Consider the following 26,196-nt stretch of genomic DNA (forward strand, 5'->3'; position numbering starts at 1 on the left):
GTAATACAAAGTAAGAGATTGTCTTCCAGTGCGAGCATCGGGCCAGCAGGCGGCGCTAACAGTGCAGCTGCCTCTGGCGCTTGGGGGCGCGTCTGAGAGGGAAACGGGTTTCAATTTCAAACCCAAACACACGGACGGAGAACACGGTGGATATCGGGACCGAATGTGGCGTTTTCCCGCGTAGATAGTGACGTTATTTGAACACACACACCGAGCTGAAGCTGTTATTTATTCCGCTCAACGGGCTCTGCGTAAAAAAAAAAAAAAAATCCCCGGCCGCTCCGCTCGTCTTCGCTCCGGTTTTCCGCGCCTGGTTTGTGTGTGGATGTGTCAAAGCGACGCTCGGCTCGGTGCTGCAGGTGGTGACCGACACTCACACTGTCACGGATTCTGACATTTTATCGCCTCGTTTTTTTTGACACAGCGACATATTTCTGCGAAGAGAAAAGATGCCGAGGTCCAACAGGCAGAAGGAATACAAACCCGGCGATCTCGTGTTCGCTAAGATGAAGGGGTATCCACACTGGCCTGCGAGGGTGAGTATGGACCGCTGAAGGGGTTTTGATCTTCATCTTCACATTCGTCATCTTTTTCGCCTCCTCGCGCCGCTTGTTTATCCGCGCGAGGCCTAACGTTAGCTACCGTTGGGTTAGCGCGCGCGTTAGCTTAGCCTCAGGCGCTTGTGTGTTTGGATGACAGCTCGTTAGCTTCCGAGGCTAAATGAGAATGTTTTTGTTAGCTGGTCACTCTGGCTGCCTGTGTCGTCTCCTAGCTTAGCGCCTCTCACGGGAGCCATGTTTAGGCCGAGCTTAAGTTGCGGTTGAACGCCGCCGCTGTGAAACACAAAGCCAGGCTAGACTAGAACACACAGTGGGCGTCATGAAAGAGTTAATGGTACGTTTCATACTCCACGGCCTAAGCGTAACCTCTGACCAGCAGCTAACACCGAGCCATCTGAGGACACATACACACACACACACACATGCTTCAGGTCCCACCGTGACGATTGATTATGTACTTTATTTAGTTAAATAACATAACAGACCCCAAAACATTGTGTTGTATTTAGCTGGTTACAATGTAATAACCACACATATACAACATCATAATATTAGCATTTGCCTCTATTCGTTAGAAGCCACGTGTTTCTTAACCGAGTTTTTGAGTAGAATCTTCTTAGTTTGATCTTTAACCCCCACAACAAGTGAAGTAAGACATTGAGGTCGGCGCTGATGTCCACCTTTCCCTCCATTCCTCATGTATCATTCATGTCTGTTGTCAGCAGTGCAGAGCTCAGACCCTGGCCCACCCCCTGCCCCGTGGTCCTATCTGGTAAAGCCCAGAGGCCCATTTGGCAGAAGGTCTGGTGGTCAAAATGACACCATACTCAGTAAAACCTCTGCTGTGAAACTATTGAAACACGTCTCAAGTATCGTGATGCAGCCAAAAGTGTAATCTGTGATCCAAATGTCAACAAAACCAAAGCCAGATAACCAAATTCAAAATACAGTTTTGTCAGGTCATCCTGTTAGTACGTCATTTGACGTGTGTGTGTTTGTGAATTTAGCTTAGTTAAACATGAAAGAATGAGAACTTTTAAGTGGAAGCCTCAACCTGCACCTCATAAATGGCTTGAGTTTCCCTTTCTACAGCTCCAATCTCCTGTAACTAATGAGTGCTGACTGAAAGCACATATTTATCTTAGGGGTTTCTGTGTGGGTCCAAATGAAGGGTCAGCACGAATGGCTCTTCGATCACGGACTGTGCTGCTCTTCATCAATGTAATGTAATGCAATTAAATTAAATACTATAAATGTTCTTCTGGGTTTTAACTCGCCAGTCAAAGTTAATGACCCTTTTTAAATCCAAGCTTAGGTTTGAAACTTACAGTCTCAGGCTGGTCCGTCTACTTTTGGCTTTGTTTTTTACTTCATTGCTTTTTTAATTCCTAAAGTGTAATATTTAGTGTTAATACGACTTTTCAGCTATGTTTATGTCTATGCTGCCTGTTTAATCCACAGATTGACGAGTTACCTGAAGGAGCTGTCAAGTCCCCGTCTAACAAGTATCAAGTGTTCTTCTTTGGAACACATGAAACGTGAGTAATTAGTTTGATGATAACAAATTGATGGCACATATTCATGCTAAGGTAAAATGGTTTATTTGACATCTATCATGTTTTAACACCACAGGGCATTCCTGGGGGCAAAGGATTTGTTCCCCTATGATGAATCAAAGGAGAAGTTTGGGAAACCAAACAAGAGGAAAGGCTTTGCTGAGGGACTCTGGGAGATTGAGAACAACCCCACCGTCACACATGAAGCCTATGAGGTGTGTAGTATAGAGACTAGGTATACATGCATGTTGTATTTCATGTACATATGTTTTCCTGTATAAATCTATTATGGGTCCAGAAACAGTCATGAAAGAAATACGTAGTATTGGATTCAAATACAGCTCTGGTCATCTATTCCATGTCTTGCAGTAACATGTACATCTCTACCTTTAGACTTCGAAGAAGGACGATGGATCAGAAGATGCAGGGGAGACCGCTGGCTCAGAGAAAGCAGACGCTGAGGGCAGCAGCGATGAGGACGAAGGGGCGCTGGTCATCGATGAGAAGAACGAAAGAGGCGGGAATAAACGGAAAGCTGAGGAGGCCACAGAGGTGAGATTTGCTCCACGATACGAGAGTGTCAGTCTCATTCATAGATGTCCAAGTCTCTGTGTGACACCTTCCTCCTACCTTGGCTAGGCCTCCCCCAAGCGACTGAAGGACCCTGAGGGGGAAGGTGACTTGAAAGCTGACGGCAACAAGTCTAACACAGAGGCCAAGCTCAATGATGTGGCCGGGCCCAAGCCAACCGCTCCGTCCTCACAGAGCGAGTCGAGGCCAGATGCCCAGGAAAACCCCCCTGCAGGGGGCCAGCTAAAAGCAGACAAGGTGAGACATTTGCTTGACTCTGTTAGCGTGTTTATTACCTTGGCAAGAAAGTGTATTATGAGTCATTGCGGATGGTGGTTTTGTATGTTTTAGCCCAATAACTGCAAATCACATGTGCAGAAGCTTTTGAAGAAAGTACCCAGAGTTTAGCCCAGGCAGCTTTTGGTTTCAGTCTCAAACGGCTCCTTAAATCCGTTCAGTCAATCACATTATAGCTGACCTGAGGGTCTGAAACCTGAATACAAACAACAAAACAAAAGTGGATCGGTGAAAATGATCATCGCTTCACAAAATGAAACAGCAGCTGTTTTGTAGTCAGCATGTTAGGTGATAATCCCTGTTCACTGTTTCCCTTCCAGCCTGTGACAGACAGCGCTTAACAACAACTGAGAAGAAACCCAAGAACGTTTGATGCTTCTCTCCGGAATTTAACCATCAAACCAACGACCTGCAGGATGCCAGATTTCAGCTTTTTAATTAATAGGAGAATTTTAAATCCTACATGTTTGTATTGAGAGACAAACAAATCTTCATTTGCCATTCTGGGATATCATATATCCCAGAATCAAAAGTTTGCTAATCTGATTTCAAACAATTAAAGGGAGCACTTTAAGGCTCGTTTATAAATGTGATTTTGGTGTGTATATATTTTTTATTTCTAAGTGCAATTACATAATTAGAAACTCGGAATGCTAGGTGTCAGACATTTTCACTTTAGAGGGACAAATACGGAATATATAACGGAATTTAAAAAAAAAAAACTAGAAGAGAAAAAGAATCTTTAAACCACAAAGCAATTTTGTTGGACAAATACTCCCATCTGTTGGTTTTGAAAACTGATATTGTACTGAAAAAGAATACATTTTCCTGTATGCTCTCAGCTTTAATAGTGTGTATAGTTCATAAATGACATTGTTCACATTTGTTTCTAGCCTTTTAGCTTGATCTTAAATCATGTAATAGATCTTCTGATACATGATGGGTTGCACTTTTCTCCCATTAAGTGTTGTCTAGTTCATTGTAGAAAGTTTATATGCAACACAGGTTTTGTTGCTTTGTTGTAGTGCACACTTGGAGGTGACCAAATTGTGTAATTACCAGATCTGATATGTGGCCTATTTATGTGTTCAATATTTAAGTCCCAGAAATCCAGCTGTCTAATTTCATTCTCTTATGACATTTAGCTCTCATATTACTGCCATGGCCCGATACTGGAGATGCACAGTAACTATGAAGAAGGTTTAAATTGCATTTGTACCAAAATATTTCTTTCTCAGCTCTGAAATGTATCACTGGCACAGATTGTTAATTCCAACATACAGTATTGTCTGCACAAATAGGGATTTTTGAAGAAATTGAATTTTGAGACAACTGAACAGTGAAACCTCTGTCAAGCAGCTCTTAACTGGAACATGGATCTTTTGAATATATTAGTCTTATTATTCTGGCTGTGGAACAAAGTTGTGATGTTTTGAAGTGTTATTCAGAAATTTATTTAGAAAATGCTCAGTGTGTGTGTGTGTATGCGTGTGTGTATTTTTCCACCATAGGCAGTTTTGGGGTGAACTGAGTCTTCAGGTTCAAAACGTTGGACCTGTTCCTTCACTGTTCCTATAGTCACATTTATAAGATTAGGTTCAAAGTCACATTGACCCAATCCAGATTCATTTGTATAAAGTTACCGTCTGCAGATTTGACTTTTCATATATACTTTCCCTGTTATCACTTTTCTTTTGTATATGTGTTGTTAAGGGTTTGAACTCCCCCATACACAGTTCTGGAGTTAATTCCAGTGGATAATTTGGCATTAAAATGTATTACTTGGTTTTCTCTGTTACTTTCAGGAGCTGCCACTCATTTCTACTGCTTCATTTGACCATTGTAGTTACTTCAGTCAATTTAATAAATATGTTGATTTAAAAATGTGTGTTTGTCCTGTTTTGGTTCAGTACGTCTAGGGAACACCTACATGACATCTTGCCTGAACATATAAGTATACTTCTACATCATTTGGTTATTTTCAGAACAAAGAAATTTGATTCACTGCAGATAAATTCTCCTCATATTTGGCTTTGGATATTTTTTTCCCTCCCGATGTTGACTTATAAATGTGCAGTGTTGCAGCTGGTACATCTGCTTTACATGATTAACTGCTTCATGCTTGTGTTTGATTGCAGCTATTAGAAATTGAAGCATTGTGTCTTCTGGTATGTCTGTTGTTGTCTCTGTTGTGTGGAGGCAGTGGCTCAGTGGATAGTGCTTCCGCTTGGGAACCGGAGGGACGCCGGTTCGAGCCCCTACCGAGGTGCCCCTGAGCAAGGCACCGACCCCTCAATTGCTCCCCCCTCTGCGAATTGTGGTAATGTAATGTAAGTCGCTTTGGATAAAAGCGTCTGCCAAATGATCGTAATGTAATGTAACATAATTTCACTGCAAACCAAACAAAGAGCAAGAAAAGAACCTGCAGTACATCTTGGGGAAATGGCTTTAATATCCTACATTCAAACAGGAAATCACAATAAAACTGCGAATGAGCTTAACAATAACAAATGAACCGATTTTTGTCGTCTTCAGTGCCTGCGGCCTGCTTTCACAGCCAGTGCGCATGCGCCGAGCAATGCGTCACCCTCCTGTCCAGTAGGAGGCGCTGCTGTACATCATTGTTAATGTTGGTGGTGGTGTCGGTTGCCTGCTACATGTGACATTGACATCAAGTGAGGTGAGAAGTTATGTCGCTAAGTCCCATTTCACTATTTCTAACATAACAGTGGCATAATATTAACTTCTGTTAAGATGTGACGTGTTCTGTTTGGATGTATGTGCATGTTACTGGAAATAGTTTCGGCGGTGTGTCTTTAAATGATAGCTACCACACAAGCTAGCGTTAGCCAAGGCTAATGTGACACCATTGTTTTCAGACGGAGCTGGGCACTTTAGCTTAGCTTTGCTCTTCCTTCCTTGCAGACAAATGAGGCTCACTGCTCTCCTGTCGATGGCGGCGAAGGTCGTTGCGCCCAAAAACTACCGTTTCGGCACCAACAGGCCCTGGACTGTGGCTGCTAAGAGACGGAATCCACCGGGGAAGCAGCGGAGGAAGGTGTTTGTGGAGCCGGTGACGGAGTGGTCAGTGCTGCGGGGAGACACGGTGAGTCAAACACACACACACACAACAACCATCTATTCACTGTGTTTAACCTTCAGTAATGTAGAATAAAACACCTTAAAGTCCTTACGAAGAACTTTTAAATAAGAACTCCAGCCTTCAGATGAATGATGTTTTCTTTAATCTGGTGTGTTCCAATAATTCACCATTTATTAGTGCTTTAGTGTGATATTAAATGTTCCAGCAGTGTCAAATTAATGTTGATACCAGTAATATAGAGCTGTAGTCAGGACGATTATGTTAATATTGTCTTGCAAAGTCAAGTACTGCACAGTGAAACATCCATTGCTTTACACTGTTATATTGACTTCTATGGTGAAGTGTGGCTGGATGTTGTTATGTGGTAGATGTCAGACCTAAATAAGAATGAACTTCAACAACACAGTATTCAGTGTCTGTGTTTGTTTGTTTGTCGTTAAATGTCACTCAGGTTGAGATCCTCTCAGGGAAGGACAAAGGGAAGCAAGGAAAAGTGATCCAAGTCTTCAGACACAGAAACTGGGTTATCCTGGAGGGACTGAACACGGTAAGGATTGTTTCCCTAACCCTAAAGGAAAGAGTCTCTATTATGAAATCATTGAGAGCGTTGTTAGTTTGATGTCATTCCTGTCAAGCAACTGTTGTGAGGGTTCTACATCATGGATTGGTTTTGTTTAGTCCACTAGAGGGAGCCATAATGCTTCTGATGGAACTTCAGGTAGATTTGAGGCAGACAGTCAAAGTGTTTTCCTCTGTTTCAGCATTACAGGTACATTGGAAGGACAGATGATTACCGTGGGAACTATATCGCCAGTGAAGCGCCCCTCCTGCTCCAAAATGTTGCCCTGGTTGAGCCATCGGACAGGTAAACAATCAATAAGTGTCGCTTACAGGGCTTTCAAGGGTCTGTGTGAGCAGGAGACAAATGTGTGGGTGTACGTTCCTATGTGGCTCTAAAATGAAACGCCCTTTAATGCCCCAAAGTGCATTCTGAATATAGAAAACACAGACTGTGACACACTGATCTTCATCATCCAGGAAGCCCACTGAGGTGGAGTGGAGATTCACAGAGGAGGGCGACAAAGTGCGAGTGTCTCTGAGGACAGGACGAATTATCCCCAAACCTGTTGTGGAGCGGCGGGATGGCATTGTGCCAGAACAGTGGAAAGGTGTGTGTGTGTGTGTGTGTGTGTGTGTGTGTGTGTGTGTGTGTGTGTGTGTGTGTGTGTGTGTTATGTGTGTGTGTGTGTGTGTGTGTGTGTGTGTGTGTGTGTGTGTGTGTGTGTGTGTGTGTGTGTGTGTGTGTGTGTGTGTGTGTGTGTGTGTGTGTGTGTGTGTGTTATTGTGGCTTTGCATTTTGCCCACTGTTCTACAAGTTGTCAGTTTTTGGATGTTATACGTTTCTTCTGTCTCAGATGGTCCCAAAGATACCAGCACAGAGGACACACTAATGAAGACCTACGTACCGTCTCTGAAAACCCTGGAGGAGGAGGTGATGGAGAAGCTGGGCATCCAGGAGAACAGGAGGCAGCAGACGACCTACTGGTATTGACCAGAGAACACACACAGCTCTCATATCCCAGGCTCCAATAGCTGCTTAGCGGCGCTGCAGGAGGCATCAATGAAAGCTCATGTTGGTGGGACTCAGCTGAACCATGTTTGAAAAAGGATGAGGTGAGCAAAGAACAGACTTTAAGACGCTGCTGCACATTGAGACTATAGAGGGAAATCATCATGGACCTTAAAACCCTGGGTGTTTGCTGACTGGGCTCAGTTTCAACTTCAGTGTTCTGTATTTAAGATGACATCATGTTTTTGATATTTTTGAGTTTATGAATAAATGTCACATGTCAACGATTTTGTCTCCTGAGGCAATAAGATCAATTAGTTAAATGTATTGTGAGATGGTTTGCTGTAGAGGAATAAAGGGATTAACATGGACAGAGGTCACGGTTCTGAAACCTGATGGATCAGAATCAGAACTCTCATTTTGTTCATAAAGCAAATACATATATTCTTAAGTTCTAAAAGCTTCTGAAAGCAGCGCTGCAGCTCAGATGGCAGGGAGGAATCTCTGCTCACATTAACGTTAGATTGGCAGAATGCAACACACACACAGTCCAAGAGAGAATAATTCCTGTCACCATATACCCGTAGAATGAATACAGTTTGTGGAATTGGAAGAGTCCATTATTGTCGGTATCGGTTGTTCTTACCACCAATTTAGATGATTCAAGAGGTTTAAGAGCATTATATTATTACCCAGAAGCCCGGGCAGGCTTCCACTCTGTGAGACAAACCAGTCTTCCTTTCCAACTCTTCTGGGGAAAGAGTCTGCATGAAAATAGAAAAAGGAAATGACTCAGACTGGACCAAGTTCTCCCTCGCCTCATTTGACTCTCTTATAAAGCAGCATTGTCTGTTATTCCAGTAAACGGTGACAATTTGTGCGTTGGGATCCAAGTTTGAGCTCCAGCCTCAGTAAAGATGTCCAACTGAGCCTCATTCATTCAGGGACACTTTTATAGAGACTGCTAAAGTGTTAAAGTCATTCACTTTCTCCACTTTACCCAGATGGTTGACGCATTAAAATTTCCAACATCAAAGGTTTTCATTTCTTTCTCCCAAATCCACAGATTTAAATAGAATTATGGAAAACTAATTAATCACATTTACACGAGGTGAAATGTCCCCACGTTTCTTTGGTCTTCTGCGTTCTATTATAGTGGACATGTGTAATGACACATATGACAGAAAACAGGAAGCTGTGATTGGTGGTTAGAATTAAACTCTAATCCTGCCCTATCAAGTCATTGGACTCAATCCCAGTCTGCATTCCTGCTTTAAACCTTTACACTGCTTGACACTGAGCATGGCAAAGAAGCTTGTGTCAGTCCTCCATTGACCCTTTTTGACCCCGATTGCAAACAGTTGGTAAGTGTGTATGCATTGCTTCCTGTAGGGTCAAGTAAGTTTGCTTCCTATTTTTGACTCAATAATAAATAAAAGTGAGTTTTCTTTTTAGTTGCATGTCATGATGTTCAGTTCTATCCTCTTCATTCTAATTGACACTGTTGGGAGTGGTTTCTGGTGTGTGTGTGTGGTGGTTTGGTGTCTGTGTGAGGGATTCCACTTTATTGCCGTGTGCCAATGGGTGAAGGAGCTGCTGACTGAAGGCAGGTGAGCCTCCACGCCTCCGTGTTCCTCTGTGTGCACTGTCTCTCTGTTTCAGCCCGAGGTCTACTTTCTTCCCCGAGGCTGAGGTCGATGCTGTCCTTGTCTAAGGTGAGTCAATAGTCTGCCATCCAGATGTTAGAAGGCTTGACCTTGTTCTGACTCTCTGCCCCACTTTGCAAGTATTGACTGAGCTTTCACCTCTTGATTCTCGCAAATTGCTATTTTTTTGCAGTTAAGGATCTAAATTATTGTTCCACTCTGTTTTGAATATACCTTTAGAATAATAAACTGATTTAAGCAGCTTCTCCTGTTTTGGGGCTTGGTTGGTCAAGTCGGGTTCCTGTAGCCCCCTGGAAGCCCTGCAGTGGGTGTGTTACACTGCATCCTTGATTATGTATCTGAGCTTTATGTGGAGCAGACACTGACACTGTGCAGTCGTACTTCTCATAGATTCCAGCAGAGGGCAGTCACAACTCCCCCAGAATGCAGCAAACAATTCCTTTCATCACGTCCACATCTGTCAGACGGTGTGCGAAGATCACTTCACTGAAAACGGCCCGTTATAACTCTAAATCTAAGCTATACCTTTTGATGGAATATGTTTTTAATAATGATCTGTATGTTTAGCAGCCAGGCTGAGCCTCAGTGACACATGAAGAGGCGATGAAGTCTCTAACTTTTTCCTCACTGGTTAACCACTACTATTAATTTACCCAAACCTCTCTTCCTGCCAGGTCTCCAGCTGTGGAAGCAACTAGCCTCATTGGCAGGCAGTGATACGAAAAATGATGTGTCACAAGTAATATAATTGGGTCAAATTTGAACTGTGGCTCTCCGTGCCCTCATTCTGGCTGGGTGCAGTAACATCATGCTAAAGGCATGGCAGGTTGGTTTGGCTCAGCCTGCAGACGAGCGAATGAGTGCTGCCTTTTTTTTCCCCAGCCTCTCTTCCCGCTGCCCAGCTTCTCTGCCACTTTGATCCAAGACGGACTGAAAGGAGCCAGTCAGCGGAAACTGGGTTTTGAGGTTTTTGCTTTCATGGGAAGAAAAAAATGATTCAGATGTTGCTCGTCTTTTTCCCATCGTTGCATGAGGGATGGATAGATTCCAGTCTGGGATTTCAGCAAGGTGGAGTGTCATGTTGGTGAGGTGGAACCTTCTGCTCCTGTGTGATGTTCCACTCTATTTTGGCTCCATTTTTCCCCATTTACACACTTATTAAGGCAGTCTTAACTTGTAGAGCGAGTTTAGAGAATCTTGTAATCTCTTTTTTATGGTGCATTCACAGACATGCTGCTAACCCGGTTAAGTTGAACCACAGAATGAAGACAAGCTCTGTAATTTTGCTGAGTCAGCTAGTTAACCTAATCAATCCCATGTGTGTTTAGGCTGGAGTTCACTTCCTCGTTACACTTCCCATGCTGGTGTGTTCTAACTCCCCATGAAGTTTCCATCAAACATGTACATGACTGATGATGAGCTAAAATGTTTCACTGACGAAGAACATTTAACTCCCTGAAGATCTGCAGAACATCTGAAGACACTTTTAAAAAACCCCAATTCTAGTTCTGCTGCTGAGTCACATGATGACCAAAGCTCGACTGCAGTATAATGATAACGTCTAATGTGTGATTATAGGCCCGTTGCTGGAAAATGTAATGTTGGGTTGTACACAGGTCTGAGTCCTGGTTTGCATGCATATTTGTTTTGTCTAATTTAGTGAACGGGGTGGATTCTTGCACAACCTCATTATGTTGAGGACAGATGTAGGACCGGACTCTCTACTGTTCACATTACCACCATTTTAGTCCTTCTAACACACATCTGGCCCCTAGTGTCCCAAACACTCCCCTGATCGCTAACCTCTGGACGTGAGTCATGGCAGCAGAGGCAAATCCCCTCAGACTGGGTCGATGTGATGCTCAGTCATATTGGATCAGGGCACAGCTGTGAGCTCTGTCTGGTCTCTGCTCCCCCCCCCCCCCCCAGACCATCCTACTCATATGTGGTTGTGAGATTCCTCAGGTGAGCATTGCCAAAGCACTGCTGAGTCATGGAGCGGCAACAAAGCACCATTCAACCAAAGACGCAGCAACTTTTATGAGAGTTAACATTTGTTACATAATGTTCACATCGTTCATATTCCTTGTTTTTGCTACTTACAACTCTATATGTTTCAGAGGGACGTATACTTTTTACTTTACTACATTAATCTAAAATCTTATTCTCCAGATTAAGTTCACATTTGAGGCACTTGTAGTTTATTTGACCTATTGCAGATTTTACACCAATACATTTATAATATCTGACTGCATATGAAGCCTTCAGGGCCGGCTCCAGCATTTTGGGGGCCCTAAGCAGATCTTGTGCCCCCCAGCATGACGTTGCAATCTGCATTAGAGGTGCACGCTCTTCACTTCCATGGTTAAGGTGATTATGACTCGACCTTTCACATCCTCAGACTTTAACAGGCAAGAAGCCAGAGAGCAGTGAAGCAAAGAGTCTGTTACTGCTGACAAGAAGAGAGAAGAGGCAGCCTCCTCCTCATCCTCCGCCAGCATCACTGACTACTGCAATAACTCTCTACCTGCAGCATCATCAGCAGCTGACACACACTCACACACGCTGCCCCTCTTTGACAGACATGCGCCATCTCTGTCCCAGTGTAGTCCGGGCCTGGAAAAGTGGGCAGATCTAGGTTTAGATATTGGTCCGAATGTGCTCGGGGACTCCCTCCTCTCTCTCTCTCTCTCTCTCTCCCAGCCTCGGAGTCGCTCGGGTCGCCGTCGGTACCTGCGCACAGCCGCTCTCTCGCTCCCCCGGCAGGCAGGCAGCACAGACGCACTGCACCAAGCTGAGCAGCCGGACAAGCCAGAAGAAAAGAGTTTTTCATCACACAACTCAGTTTATCCATCATCATCTGAGATGCTGCTCGGGAGAATTCGGTAGGTTTTTTGTTTTTGCGTTGTTTTACGTCTTTTTAGACTTTTTTCGGATTTATAATTCATTTATAAAAAAGGATGCTGTAACTTCTGATAATGACTTTTTCTTTTTTTAAATCGTTAAACTGCATTGTAATAGTTGCTGTCCGAAGTGGAGGTCCTGAAACTGCGACGTCAACCACGTAGATTTGTCATTTTCCGCTGTTGACGCAGTTAATGAACGCCGGTTTTGTTGTCAAATACGGATAATTAATGTCTCATACTTTTTCTCCTAAATGTTTCTGAAATGCATATCCATCTTTCCATATTACCCAGAACATTCCTCCACATTTCCAAACGTGTAGAGGATTTTTGATTTGCATATGCAGAACAGTTTTTGTGTGTGTTTATTGAATGATTCTGCTCTGTATGAGTAAGAAGGTCTGAAATGTCTTTGCTTTGCCCTGCAGGAGATGCAGAAAGCTTTAAAGAGAGAGAGAGAGAGAGAGGGAGAGGAAATCTAAAGTGCATCATGCTTCAATGGAGAGAGGGGGAGAGAGAGAGAGAGAGAGGGAGGGAGAGAGGGAGAGAGGGGGGTGCAGTCCTCCACTCTTTTATGTTTATGTAACGCTCTTATTTGTATCAAATCAAACTTTCATATTCCTATTATGGTCATTTCTGAACCATATCTGCACATTGGGCACCCAGTCCTAGGTGATGATGTCATGCATGTGGTTGCCTAATAAGTTGTCTCATGGTTCAATTCTGCATTTATACAGGCTGACCCAGTTTTGCTTTTAAACTCATTATGTAAGTGACATCTGACTTGCAATCAGATGTATGTTTACATTGCTTAATGTCAACAAATACAAAAAAGTTTTGTTTGGTGTTGGTCTCCTAAAGAAGACACAAACTTGGCTGCCTCGGGCCTTGACTGAGGTAAGACTACATGAGAAGTTTGTACTCAGGTGGTCCAGGCACTGATCAGTGTTGGTTGGATGGACTTGTTGACACCAGGTGTTTGGTTTTGGTTTGGTTCTTTTTCTCAAGGTTGTCGGGTTCTTTTATTACTAAGTAGTACTTGTAAGATTGAAGATGTCTGCAGAGACGGCGTGGGCGACGTCTCTGATCTGAGCCCAATCCTTTGAGTAACTTCGGTGCATCGGATGTGTGGAGGTGTTGTGGTGGCTCTTGTCAGAAGTCAGAGGCGTGGTGTTGAGGGGAATAACCCCAGTTTGGGCGTCAGGGTCGGGTCGGGTTGCCATGTTGGTAGTAGTCATCAGCATCCAGGATCTGAGCTTTAATCAGTCTTAATGAACACTATTAGTACGTTAGGTTTGATTTTCAACTTAACATCCAGACTAAGCTGCAGGATTGTAAAGATTTTTTGTAGTTTTTTGATCTTGGACTTATTAACAAAGCCATTTCAAGCCCAGATCCTGCAGGAGCTTCCTGTCTTGACCCAGGCTGAATTGGAGCCAGGAGTCATTTTCCAGGTTGCTGGGCCAAACTAAAGATCAAGTAACAAGGCTTTAGATCAGTCCTACTTGTTCCTTTTTTAATACTTCTTTGCATTTAAAATAAGGTCGACAACATGAAGCATCGAGGCTGGAAGTGAATTTTCCATTTCTTATCCTAATGCTCCGAGTTTTTCTTCCATTGACGACGCCCAAAGTGCAGTCAGTCAGCTGATCCGTCTCTGCTCGGGGATGAGACTGGATATGTTGTTTCAGTGAACTACCAGCTTGACTCGTCTTTTAAAATGACCTGGTGACAATGAAGCCAAAGTCCCATCAGCATCACCAACCCTCCGGGGGGCGAACACACACACACACACACACACACACACACACACACACACACACACACACACACACACACACACATATTTATGTATGACAGTTGAAACATTTCTGGACAGTGGCCTTAATGTGGCCCGGTTCCTTTTTGTACACAGTGATTCTTAGTGGTTTTAAACTTGAAAAGAGCAAAAGAAAGCAAGAATAAAAAGCGTGTAAGTGTGCCAGCGCTCTGTCCTTTAATTTCACCCGAGGCCTTTTGTGAGGCAGCGGGTATGAAGTGAAAGCTCAGTGTGCAGCTGTCCTCCTGGACCACTGCTGGCTTTTTGTGCGACGTCCCCTTGTCAAGAATACTAATAGTGACACCAGCCTGTGGAGTCCAACCAGCTGGCCGGGAAACAGACAACATCTATAACTACCAACAAAGAAGAAGAAAGAAGACCATTTAATATGACAAGTTTGTGAGCGATGTTTGTGCCGGCGCTTAAGAAGCTGTTAAGCTGTTTGATGTGCTGAGGCAGCAAAGTTGGATTTAATTAATGCTTATTAGACGGCTCCACTTTGACTTAAGTACAAATGAACAGGAGCAGTGACATCATTAATTGTGTGTGTGTGTGTGTGTGTGTGTGTGTGTGTGTGTGTGTGTGTGTGTGTGTGTGTGTGTGTGTGTGTGTGTGTGTGTGTGTGTGTGTGTGTGTGTGTGTGTGTGTGTGTGTGTGTGTGTGTGTGTGTGTGTGTGTGTGTGTGTGTGTGTGTCAGAATTACTGAAAAACAATATTAGAGGGAAGAACCTAGATTATATTTAGCTGTCAATCTCCATAAAAGGGGCGGAGCCAAGATACTTATTTATTTGACTTATTTATTAATTTCTTCACATTATGAGATGGATGCAAAAGTAATGATTAGTAATGAAAAAGCTTTATTTACACCATAATAGGCTTCTGTGTCGCCTTTTCTGCCTTGGTGGCGGTATGTGAATGAGACAGATTGCAGTCTGATGTCATAAGAACAAAGAGATTTTGGTTAAATTTGGGGGCAAAATGTTGGAAATTAAGCAAACTTAATGTCCTTCCTTCCTCATCTCCTTCCTTTTCTCTAAGTCTCTCCATTTCATGGTTCAGTCTCTTTCATGGTGACGTTGCTCTCACTCCCTCTCTCACTCCCTCTCAGCTGTAACGATGAGTCGCTTGGTTCACCGTGACACTATGAGAAACATCTCCTGCCAAAAAAAGCCTAGATGAAACACAGCGACACCTCTTAGATTCTATTTCACTCTAGACGACACTGAAAATGCCACACAGTGCTTCACACACACACACAGCTTCACACACGCACTTCACAGCGATGATCGAAGGTTTCCAGCTTCACCGCGGCTGCTCCTTGGAGGTTGAGCGAGGTCACTAGAAACGGTCTGCCATGTCTGCTGGCTAATGACAGGGCCAGACGGGTGACGGCGAGCTGGCAGGACGCCGCTGGGCTGAGGGAGGCGTGTTATTAGCTCATGGAGGAGATGAATGGCCTGTGGTCCGCAGCTTGTGCCGCACACATTCCCGTCGAAAGCCGCAGATGCGCCTCTCTTGTGTTCGGGGCCCAGCCTTGCGCTCGTGTGTGTGTGTGGGTAGCGATTCCTGCATTTGAAGAGCTATTACAGAAATTCCAACTGATCCCTTAAAGGTTTGCAAACGTTCTTCCCACTGAGCATCACAAGATCAAAACAGATCAAATGTTGACTGTAACTGCGTCAGAATCGTATAAACGGCTGAAGCTTCATATCGACTGACACTATTAACCGCTAACAGAATCACTGAGGCGCAATAAGTGGACGAAGCAGAAGCGTGTAGGTCGCGACCTTTACATCTTCCAATCAATCAGTGTGATAAGATGGGCGGCTCGTGGTTCTCTAATGGCTGAACCAACTCAATACACCATGTAGGGGTTTCACGTCTCGCTTCGCCTATTAAAGGTTACATCTGCGTGAAATTGGAAAGGGAACAGAGGAGAAATCACTCGGTTGCTGTCGTTTTTATTCCTTTTCTCCCCCGAGTCGACTTCGGAAGGCGATGGATTGATCTCCGCCCCTCTCGTGTTTTATCGTAACCTTTCCAAATGACATAACTCTTAATGCGTTTGCCTCTTCATCTCCACAGACACGCCCGGATTCTCCCTCTACTCTGTGCCGTCTGCCATCTCACCCTGGCCTTTCCCGCCCACAGGCCATCTGAACTTGGTACTTCTACTCTTACTCACGTTATTGAACATCAGCTCCTGCTTTTCCTCCACTCCTCCTTCTCCTCTTACTCCGTTTCCCCTCTTTTTCCAGACCATGTGAGACATCTGCAGGTGAAGATCCCCCTCTCTGACCTGGTTTTCGCCCCACTTGGCAGCTCCGTCACCATTCCCTGCTCGGTGTCTCTGTCCTCCACCTCGTCTCCTCTTCCGCCGCGTATCAAGTGGACCATGGTGTCCAAAGGCGTGGAGACGCAGATCCTGGTGGCGCGGGATCAGAGGGTGAAGATCAACGATGTCTACCGAGATCGTGTTGCCCTGCTAAATTACACATCCTCCCCCGACGACCTGTCGCTGTGGTTGGGTGATTTGCGGTCCAGCGACTCGGGCCATTATCGCTGTGAGGTGCAACAGGGCCTGGAGGATGCCAGCGACTTCACACAACTCAAGATCAAAGGTAACGAGAGGGAAGGCTTCACGTTTACACGCAGCTAAATTTACAGTCTAGCACAGGATAACTGTCCTTGACAACAACAGATTTGTATACACGACACGCCATCAGCTCCAAGCGTGAGGCACTATTTAATATTTTAGCTCCTAGACTCAGATTACATTGGGTGTGAAATGAGATCAGCTCCTTCTGTCCACAGTTTGTGTTGAGGTGAAGGAATAACATCAGTGTGCAGACTATTAGCCTCAATTGCAGCAAAAGTGTTCAACTATTCATCAAATGTATGTGATGTTCTTGTCACAACGGCGCCCCAGACTACTTTAGTTTCCCCTTTGTTGTTCCAGGTGTTGTGTTCCACTACAGAGATGCGTTGGGTCGGTACGCCTTCTCCTTCCAGCAGGCCCAGACGGCTTGCGAGGCCATCGGCGCGCACATCGCCACTCCGGATCAGCTGCTGGCAGCTTACTATGACGGATACGAGCAGTGTGACGCCGGCTGGCTGGCGGATCAGTCAGTCAGGTAGATGACATCACTGTTTCCATGTCTGAGCTCTTTGCAGTTTCATAGATTTGGTTTGCGTCGTGGTAATCACTTAGAAAATGCAGTCTGACCTTCAGCCAAAGCCACAATAATGGACAAATACGTTCTGAATGGATGGATGAATGAATGAAATATTAACAGTCTCTGGTGATGGAGGTGAAAATGGATCTCAGGGAAGAAATGCAGAAATGTTTATAACTTACTGGAGTCTCTTGAACTAAAACGGTTTTCTTGGAAAGACACGGTGGCTGAAAGTGCTGCTCTCCAAAATAAACATTTACTGCAATCCTCCAGTTTCCACAAGACCACCTGGATGTTCCACCAGGCCTCTGGGACAATGTGGTCTGTGAGACAAAACCGACTGAACTGTTTGGCTTTCATAGTCAGAATTCAGAACCAAAAGTCGATCCCGCCTGTGAATGGTGAAGGGAACGTTGTGGTTTGGGGCCTGAATGTGTTTCAGCCTCTTAGGGGGACAATGAATTCACAATTGTACTATTTGATGCAATAAATATAGATCTGTGCAGAGGGATGTATAGAGTTTCTGTTCAGTTACAGAATCTACAACTGTTTATGTGATGTGAGGTCAGACAGGTTGTGTTTGTGTCTGTTGACTCAGATGCAGATCAGATTACATTAATGGGTAAAATCCATAAATAGTTTTCCACTCCATCATCTACATCTGATTGTTCCCTTTTATATTAAATTAGGCTTTATAGATCTTAAACTGAGGGAAAATTCATCATCATTTTATCCCCAAACTTTGAGACTGTTACTAAAGTTTAACCTTTTGCTTTTTACTGAAGGAGGCTGTAACAATGAGACACTAGTTTACTTTATATTGGTTCATTTGAGCAGAAATTGGAGTCGAGATGTTTTCATAGTGTATCTTGTGATGTAGGTACCCGATCCAGGTGCCCAGGGAGGCTTGCTATGGAGACATGGACGGTCGACCAGGAGTGAGAAACTATGGAACGATGACTCCAGAGAATCTATTTGATGTGTATTGTTATGTAGAGCACATTGTTGGTACGTAATCTCAACACCTTCACCCTCTAACCCTAACCCCCATATTTCCTCTTCCACCTCTGAAAAGCTTTGTGTGTTTTCCAGGTCAGGTGTTCCACGATCCCGTCCCGCAGCAGTTGTCCTTCGATGAGTCCCGGTTGTACTGCAGAGCGTTGGGTGCAGAGCTGGCCACCACAGGACAGCTGCACCTGGCCTGGAGCGAGGGGCTGGACCGCTGCAGCCCCGGCTGGCTGTCTGACGGCAGCGTGCGTTACCCCATACTAACCCCCAGGGAGCGCTGTGGAGGATCCCTGCCCGGTGTGAAAACCGTCTACCGCTTCAGCAACCAAACAGGCTTTCCCGAGAGATCCAGCCTCCACGATGTCTACTGTTTCAAAGGTGCTTTCAAGTACTACAGTACTAAGTGTAGTGAAATCAAGTTGTTTACCTTTCTACTAAACTGTATTTGTCCTCTACAGATGATGGACATCCTCACACTGCCTCCCCTGTGGACTACGCGGCCACAGAGCCTGAGGACATCGGACAGGATGTTGTCATTCTAATGGAGACAGACGAAGAACTGCATCTGAGCCAACATGCAGAGCAGGTAGAGCGAGAGGCTCAGAGCGCTCTGGAGTCTTTCCCCATCTTCCACTCCATCAAGGAAGTTCTGCTTGGCACACAACAGACCGTTATGACAGATACAACAGATTGGACCCTGAACGCCACATCTACATTAGACCTCCTGCAGTCCTTTGATGAAACATCTACAGCTGCAGAGCTGAGCCACAGTACCCAGCATGCATCAGCATCGCTCCCCACCACCACAACACCTCCCGCTGAGTCACCGACCACTAGCGCCAATACAGAAACAGAATTCCCGCACAACTGGAACGTCAGTCTTCCCCAATTCAAGCCTGAAAACACGACGGGGGTTCCTGAGTCTTACACACAAAACCCAACATCAGTCACACAACCTGAAGAGCACACACACACATCTGAGAGCACAAATCACACACGAGAAACGCCGCAGATCACCTTGGGTTTTGACAAATCGGAATCTAATCACACTGGGACAGTAAGCGTTCCTACCGCAGAGGCAAACATAACGCAGTCCACCGCCGTGACCCTTGACCCTGCACTCAGGCTGAGGCTGGAGGAGACGACGACGGCAGCAGAGGAAAGTGTGCGGACGTCTAACACAACACATGCACCAGGAGAAGATGAAATGGTAGAAGAAGGCAGTGTGCAGACGTTTAACACAACACAGGCACCAGGAGAAGACAGAGAAGAAGAGGCAGTAGAAGTAGAAAGCATGCAGACCTCTAACACGACACACACACCAGGAGAAGAGGAAACAGTAGAAGAAGGCAGTGGGCAGACGTTTAACGCAACACATGCACCAGGAGAAGAAGATGAAGCAGTAGAAGAAGGCAGTGTGCAGACCTCTAACACAACTCAGGCACCAGGAGAAGAAGATGAAGCAGTAGAAGAAGGGAGTGTGCAGACCTCTAACACAACTCAGGCACCAGGAGAAGAAGATGAAGCAGTAGAAGAAGGGAGTGTGCAGACCTCTAACACAACTCAGGCACCAGGAGAAGAAGGGAGTGTGCAGACGTCTAGCACAACTCAGGCACCGGGAGAAGAAGATGAAGCAGTAGAAGAAGGGAGTGTGCAGACATCTAACACAACTCAGGCACCAGGAGAAGAAGATGAAGCAGTAGAAGAAGGGAGTGTGCAGACGTCTAACATAACTCAGGCACCAGGAGAAGAAGATGAAGCAGTAGAAGAAGGGAGTGTGCAGACGTTTAACACAACACATGCACCAGGAGAAGAAGATGAAGCAGTAGAAGAAGGGAGTGTGCAGACGTCTAACACAACTCAGGCACCAGGAGAAGACAGAGAGGAAGACGCAGTAGAAGTAGAAAGCATGCAGACGTCTAACGCGACACACACACCAGGAGAAGACGAAGCAGCAGCAGTAGAAGAAGAAAGAATGATATACTATTCAACACATTTACAAGGAGAAGACAGAGAAGAGGAAACAACAACAGTAACAGAAGAAGAAGAAGAAAGTGTGCTAACGTCTAACTCAACACGTTCACCAGGAGAAGACAGAGAAGCAGTTACACAAATAACCGAGACCACCGGCTCTCCCATCCTGGAGCTGACGTCCCTGTGGATCCCTCTGGAGGCGTCTGGAGATCTCTCTCAAGGTATAAACATGGTCGATATCTCCATCATAACAACTTCTGACCTCAATCTCACATTTTCTGCATCCTAACTTCCAATAACGTTCATATTTTATATTTTCCAGAGATCAACCTGGACATTGAGACGTTTAGTTTTCTGGCTACGTCAGAATCCTCCACATCTGACGTCACCACCCCGCCGTCACCTTTTGCTGTGTCCGTCACCGTCGTTCCCACTGAGCCTCACACTGATGTGCCACATCCGAGCCTCCTGTCTGGGACGCCAGCTACAGAACAGCAGAGAGTGGATCTGTACTCCACCGCCCCTCTCTTGTGGGAGACGTTTGATTCCAGACAGGAGGGCAGCGCTAGTTTAGAAACCGAAGACGCCATCGCAGGAGAACATGTGTCCGTAGGAGGAGAAGAAGAAGAGGAAACGCTGCGTCCGACAGCCCCTGAAGCTTCTTGGACGAGTGTAGCTCCTACTGAGGCTCGAGTCGTGGCCAACACCACCCAGCTGAGCCTCGAGGTCCACACAGGAAAAGACCCTACATCAGTTTATCAGATGCATATCAATACGACAATCACTCCCAATGAGGAATCAAGTGGCCAAGAACCTGCAACAGCTGCACCAACCCTCCAAGAAGTAGAAGAAGAAGAAGAAGTGATGGTTTTCCCTCTAGAGTCCCAAACTTCTAACTGGGCGCTGACATCCACCGACCCTGGACTGCAGGAGTCCTTAGACGACCTTGAGTACGGCGGGGTTCCTTCCTCCGTCACGCCGGCAGAACCTGACCCCTCCAGCACCAAACCCGCCTCCGAGGTCGGCGCCGCTGCCGCCGCCACCACACTCTGGACCACGGCTCACTGGTCCACACGCACCTGGAGTCCCACCACCGCCGCGGCTGCAGGCTCCAGCGAGACGACGGACGCGCAGAAGGCGACGCCCCTCATTCCTCCAGTGGATCAAGGTCGGGCGGACGTTGATTTTAGTCTCACCCAGTCACCCACCCTGCTTATCAAGCCCAAAGAGCGGGCTGCAGTAGGCGGTACAGGGAGACTCTCAGGTAATGTTCAAGCCGTTCTCATCAGCCTAACCGCCCTCCTCTTGCTACTCAACGCAGTGATGTGCTAAACCCCTGGTCCTTTCCTTTTTTTCGCCCCAGCCTCCCTTTTTCCATTTCCTGTTCCCACGCCACTCCTTGTCTCAGCGAGCCCACACTCACACACCCTTCTGACTCTTCCCTCTCCACTTTAAAACACTCCTCACCTCTCTCCCCCACCTGAGATACTCACACCTGGGACTTATGTCAACAAACCAGCCTTCCTCTGCATGCTGTTCTCTTCCTCATCCAAAGATTGACTTCTGTGAAGTACTGCATTATATTGGTGTTTTTTTTTGGTTTTTTTTGATGAGCGAGCGCAAGAGTGACGTTCGAGTTTAGAGAGCAACCGTGTTCAAAAATAGAATTTGCTCGCTCCCACACCGCGCAACTGTGGTTCTATTTGTCCCTGACTGTTCTTCATCATCACTTTATTCCAGCTGGTAGCGGCTGGATAAGCGACTCTCCTCTCCTCCCTGACTGTAACAGTATCTGTGTTGATTGTAAACAGCACTGACCAATGGAATTACAAGTCATGTTTTTATAGCTGATCGTGTTGAACAGATGTTTAATCCATGTCTGCTCATCCAATGTTAAAAACTGTAAAGTTTCTATTGCAATTTTAGACTAGTTAGTCTAGAAATGAACGCACAGATGATTCTATATGATTGTTATACGTTTGTAAGCACAAGAAGTGTTCCGTGTTGATTTCATGTGGGGGGGTAGTAGTTGTTGTTGTTGGTCTGGTATGGCTCATTAAATGTTTCATACTCACGATCATTTGTTTAATCACGATCTTTGTAGATACAATAATGATAAAATCAATGAACCCCTGTTTGTTTGTGGCCTGCTTATCAGTTGATTAATCTGTTATTTATATATTATATTTTTTTGTTTTCTGTTTAAATTACATTGGACTTTATTGGACATGTTATGTGGAGTTACACACGCGTGTGGAATAACACGTTACTGCAATCTCCTTAATCCTCCTCAAATGTAACCCCACCTTTGTTTAGTTCTACAGTTACTGAGGATGATAGTGGGTGGAGTCCTGTGTGTTGCTCCGCCCCCATGTGTAACCCCGCCCCCAGGACTCAGGAGGGATAGTGTTACAACTCCAAAGAATAGTTCCTTCAGTCGTCTGTCTATAACTTATATCAGCAGCTGCAGATAGTGCTGAATAAGCATGAATGTGACTATGATTAAGACAGATGATTTTGCCAATATAAACTCCCGAATGAATCCAGGGGTTTTGCTTTCATTCCCGTTGGGCAGTGACAACGTCCAACTTTCTCCTCAGAACGCAGAAGTGAGGATTATGTTGTCATGCACAGTAAACCATGGCTGCACTGGAACTCAATTCACTCAACACTTAATGATCTTGTTGTTGTGCCTGGCAGCGATGTCTTAATAACTCCCTCAGTGGTTACGGTCGTCTAAGTTAGTGGTTGTTTCCTGATTCAACTGATTTCCTCTCAGAACTGGCACTTATAGATTAGAAATCACAAATGCAAGAAAACTATGTGAATGAAATAGTCTTATTTATATTATTAAGAAACAGCTTTTTAATAAATATTTTTAAACCCACTAAGGACATTTACAGTTTCACTTTGACTGAAGTCAGCAATTTCATTCCATATATGGCAAATTCACTCAGTTATACAGTTTGACTTTGTTTGCTTCTCTCAGATGTACAGTAAACGCATCATCACACGATCGCTGCGGTGCTATTCATTTATTATTATTGTTACATAAAATTGAAGCGTGAATGACCCTGGTTGAATCAGAGCTGAAGACGAGAGGAATCAAAGGTCTCACAGTGGAGTTTAACCTGCAAGAGGTTCACTGAAGAGGAAGGACTCCTGAAGTTGCTCCTCTGCTGCCATCTAGCGGTAGAAGTGGATTACAGCGCTTAAATGTCTCCCGGAGCCTCTCAACCCAATGATACTGTATCTTTATATATACTGTATTTACATCATATAACACACTTTGTCTCATGAGAGGGATGTAGAAATGATTATTAAGTATTTCAATATTGTTCAGTGTTTGCTTCTCTTTTCTTCGTGTATCTTTGCCCTCTAGGCCTCTTGAGTCTTTAAGCATATTTTCCGTTTCTCTTCCTTACATCAGTGAACCACATGCTTACAAACCCACACACTCTGGCCTGTTCTCTGCTGCAGAATAATTCAACCCGGTCCTCTGTTGTTTCAGATCTCTGTCTGCAGGACCCCTGTCTGAATGGAGGAACGTGTACCGAGCAGAGCGGGAAGGTTAAATGTCTCTGTTTGCCCACATACGGAGGAGACTTGTGTCAGGATGGTGAGCTGCCTGCTGTTTGACTCTCTAACCACCATTCAAATGTCTTTCTGTGCATCCAAAGTATAAAAGAAACTGACAAACTCTACAACAAGAACGTCCTAAAGCTCCAAGTGCCGTCTCCTCCTCTGACGCTTTCAGACCTGGAGCAGTGTGAGCTGGGCTGGGATAAGTTTCAGGGCTTCTGTTACCGACACTTCAGCCAGCGTCTGAGCTGGGAGGTGGCAGAGCAGCACTGTCGCATGCTGGGAGCTCACCTGGTGTCCGTCATGACCCCTGAGGAGCAACACTACATCAACAGTAGGTTCAGGCTGCAGTGTGTTAACGCAGCTGATGGTCTGTATTCAAATTGCACATGTCAGTTTTTGGGGTTTTGAACGGAATGTTATGTCCTGCTGTCCTTACCAGCCAACTACAAAGAATACCAGTGGACGGGATTGAATGATAAAACAGTTGAGGATGATTTCCGCTGGTCTGATGGGAAGCCACTGGTGAGAAATAGCTAAATCTTCCTTCTTATGGTCTTCAATCTTACACAAAGAGGATCTAAGCACTGTTAACATTCTCTCCTGATACCTATAGCTGTATGAGAACTGGTACAGAGGGCAGCCGGACAGCTACTTCCTGTCTGGAGAAGACTGCGTGGTGATGGTGTGGCACGACAACGGCCGCTGGAGCGACGTGCCGTGCAACTATCACCTCGCCTACACCTGCAAAAAAGGCACCTGTGAGTGATCTGACACTGAACACAGAGCTACAGAGTCACAATATGAGGTTGCCAGTTGCACTTAATGTTTACAAGTTGTTCAGTCTGGAAGGTGAGTGTCCCTATTGTCTCATCAGAGGACCTTCCTGATCCGTTAACCCAAACTGAAAGGACATTAGTTCCCATATCAATGCAAAAGCTACAGTTTGCATGATTACAAAGTGATGCTGTGACTTCAGTTTGCCAGATTGTGAGCGTCTCTGCCTCTTCCCCCAGCCTCGTGCGGTCCACCGCCCAGGATCCAGAACGCATCCATATTCGGCAAGGTCAGACAGAGATACGACACAAACGCGGTCGTGCGTTATCGCTGCGCCGACGGCTTCCAGCAGAGGCGGAACCCTCTGATCACCTGTCTGTCAGGGGGCGAATGGGAGCGGCCGCAGATCCTGTGTATCCCAGGTGAGATCCGAGCGGAGCGCCCTCTGACCTTTGGTTTTAACCCTGAGGTGCTCACTCTGCCTTTTCCCCTTTCAGAGGCCGGAGCGCAGCACCTGGAGGTGATGTCACCCACAACCAGCAGGCTGGACTTGACAGAGGACGAATTTAAAACCACACAGGAGCCACTGCAATACTGGGACATCAGGTTTTAGAGCTCACATCACCTCTCCCTCCTCTTCCTCTTCTTCTTCTCTTAAATTCTGCTGTCGTAACCTGAACCTGAATTGAATGTGTTTCCGTTGTTTTATTATTGTCCAGACCTTTTGTAAAAGCCAAAATCAAGCTTCTTCTTCTTCACATCAGAGGCCTGAGTGCAAAGAAAGAAGGGCCCTATTTTCACCAGAGTCAATGATTCAGATTTTTAATATCTTTTGCTGTGTTTTGCTCAGTTTGGTGTCCAAGTCCAAACCTACACCAACCACTAATCACTCATTTCAGCTTTTTTAAATGCCAGGAACTTTTACAAAACGGTGCTAATCTCTTCTACACACCCTTATATCTAACCGAGAATTTTGTTTTCACTCTAATGCAGCAACGAGAATTGAGTTTATTGCTTTTATTTACGGGAACATTAAACTCCACAGCACAAAGCCAACAGTGCTAGCATCCCAGAAATCAACCCGCACAAACACAAACAGGGTTTCAAAATCGTGACGAGTGTCCACATCTTGTTTGGATTTGCTGCAGACACTGTTTTGTTCGTCAGCTTTATGTTGTAATAAAGTTTTGTGGAACAGAGCAAAGATTAAATCCTCCTGTGGTTTTACTCCCCGTGTTTGTTTGTTTCATTTGGGCAAGCGGCAGACAGTTGCAGTTCTCGTTACGCCACCAGGTGGCAGCCTTGTAACGTGATTCAAAAGGATGTCCGGTGTAAAATCACTCCAGACTTGCACTTCATTAAAAAACAATTGTTAAGATAAATATTAGTTAAATTAAGTGTTTCGGTGTACTTTCAACTTCTACTCCAACACGTTTCTCTCTTTTCTCTGCATCTGGTGTGAATTTTCATGTCTAAAATGTCACATATTGGAAGAATTTCTAATTACACTGGTTCTTTTCACGTTTCAGTATTTTTGTATCTTAGTCGTGTTTTATATTCGTGACACAACTTAACTTGCCATTATGAAAGTGTTTTAACGATAAAGAAGTCGTTGTAGTGCAGAAGGAGGTGTG

At 45.1% G+C, this 26,196-nt stretch overlaps 3 protein-coding genes across 6 annotated transcripts; all 3 read left to right on the forward strand.

The window, feature by feature from the left end:
- The first annotated feature begins 73 nt into the window (after positions 1–73).
- On the forward strand, positions 74–4,869 carry LOC142989642 (hepatoma-derived growth factor-like). 3 transcript variants are annotated; one of them, XM_076139256.1, is made up of 6 exons: positions 74–536; positions 2,022–2,098; positions 2,193–2,331; positions 2,510–2,668; positions 2,756–2,944; positions 3,304–4,869. In XM_076139256.1, exons 1-6 carry the CDS (start codon positions 450–452, stop codon positions 3,322–3,324), a joined length of 672 nt encoding a protein of 223 aa, XP_075995371.1. In that variant the 5' UTR covers positions 74–449; the 3' UTR covers positions 3,325–4,869. The 3 variants fall into 3 exon arrangements, with proteins under 3 accessions (XP_075995371.1, XP_075995373.1, XP_075995372.1); XM_076139258.1 differs by having other exon boundaries at positions 2,519–2,668; XM_076139257.1 differs by having other exon boundaries at positions 2,193–2,330; positions 2,515–2,668.
- A 683-nt stretch (positions 4,870–5,552) lies between these two features.
- On the forward strand, positions 5,553–8,027 carry mrpl24 (mitochondrial ribosomal protein L24). 2 transcript variants are annotated; one of them, XM_076139189.1, is made up of 6 exons: positions 5,553–5,663; positions 5,909–6,089; positions 6,538–6,633; positions 6,848–6,951; positions 7,125–7,255; positions 7,502–8,027. In XM_076139189.1, exons 2-6 carry the CDS (start codon positions 5,913–5,915, stop codon positions 7,636–7,638), a joined length of 645 nt encoding a protein of 214 aa, XP_075995304.1. In that variant the 5' UTR covers positions 5,553–5,663; positions 5,909–5,912; the 3' UTR covers positions 7,639–8,027. The 2 variants fall into 2 exon arrangements, with proteins under 2 accessions (XP_075995304.1, XP_075995303.1); XM_076139188.1 differs by having other exon boundaries at positions 5,592–5,663; positions 5,863–6,089.
- Positions 8,028–11,412: 3,385 nt separating this feature from the next.
- Positions 11,413–25,777, forward strand: LOC142989602 (brevican core protein-like). The gene is made up of 14 exons (XM_076139186.1): positions 11,413–12,208; positions 16,131–16,210; positions 16,304–16,666; positions 17,005–17,179; positions 18,102–18,229; positions 18,314–18,607; positions 18,688–20,424; positions 20,526–21,467; positions 23,715–23,822; positions 23,961–24,119; positions 24,228–24,310; positions 24,402–24,546; positions 24,802–24,984; positions 25,060–25,777. The coding sequence occupies exons 1-14, from the start codon at positions 12,189–12,191 to the stop codon at positions 25,173–25,175; spliced, it is 4,533 nt and encodes a 1,510-aa protein (XP_075995301.1). The 5' UTR covers positions 11,413–12,188; the 3' UTR covers positions 25,176–25,777.
- Positions 25,778–26,196: the final 419 nt, after the last annotated feature.

The sequence above is a fragment of the Genypterus blacodes genome, unplaced genomic scaffold, assembly GCF_046128005.1.
Source record: "Genypterus blacodes isolate CSIRO-AG114 ecotype Tasmania unplaced genomic scaffold, CSIRO-AGI_Gbla_v1 ptg000438l_1, whole genome shotgun sequence".
Lineage (NCBI taxonomy): Eukaryota > Metazoa > Chordata > Actinopteri > Ophidiiformes > Ophidiidae > Genypterus > Genypterus blacodes.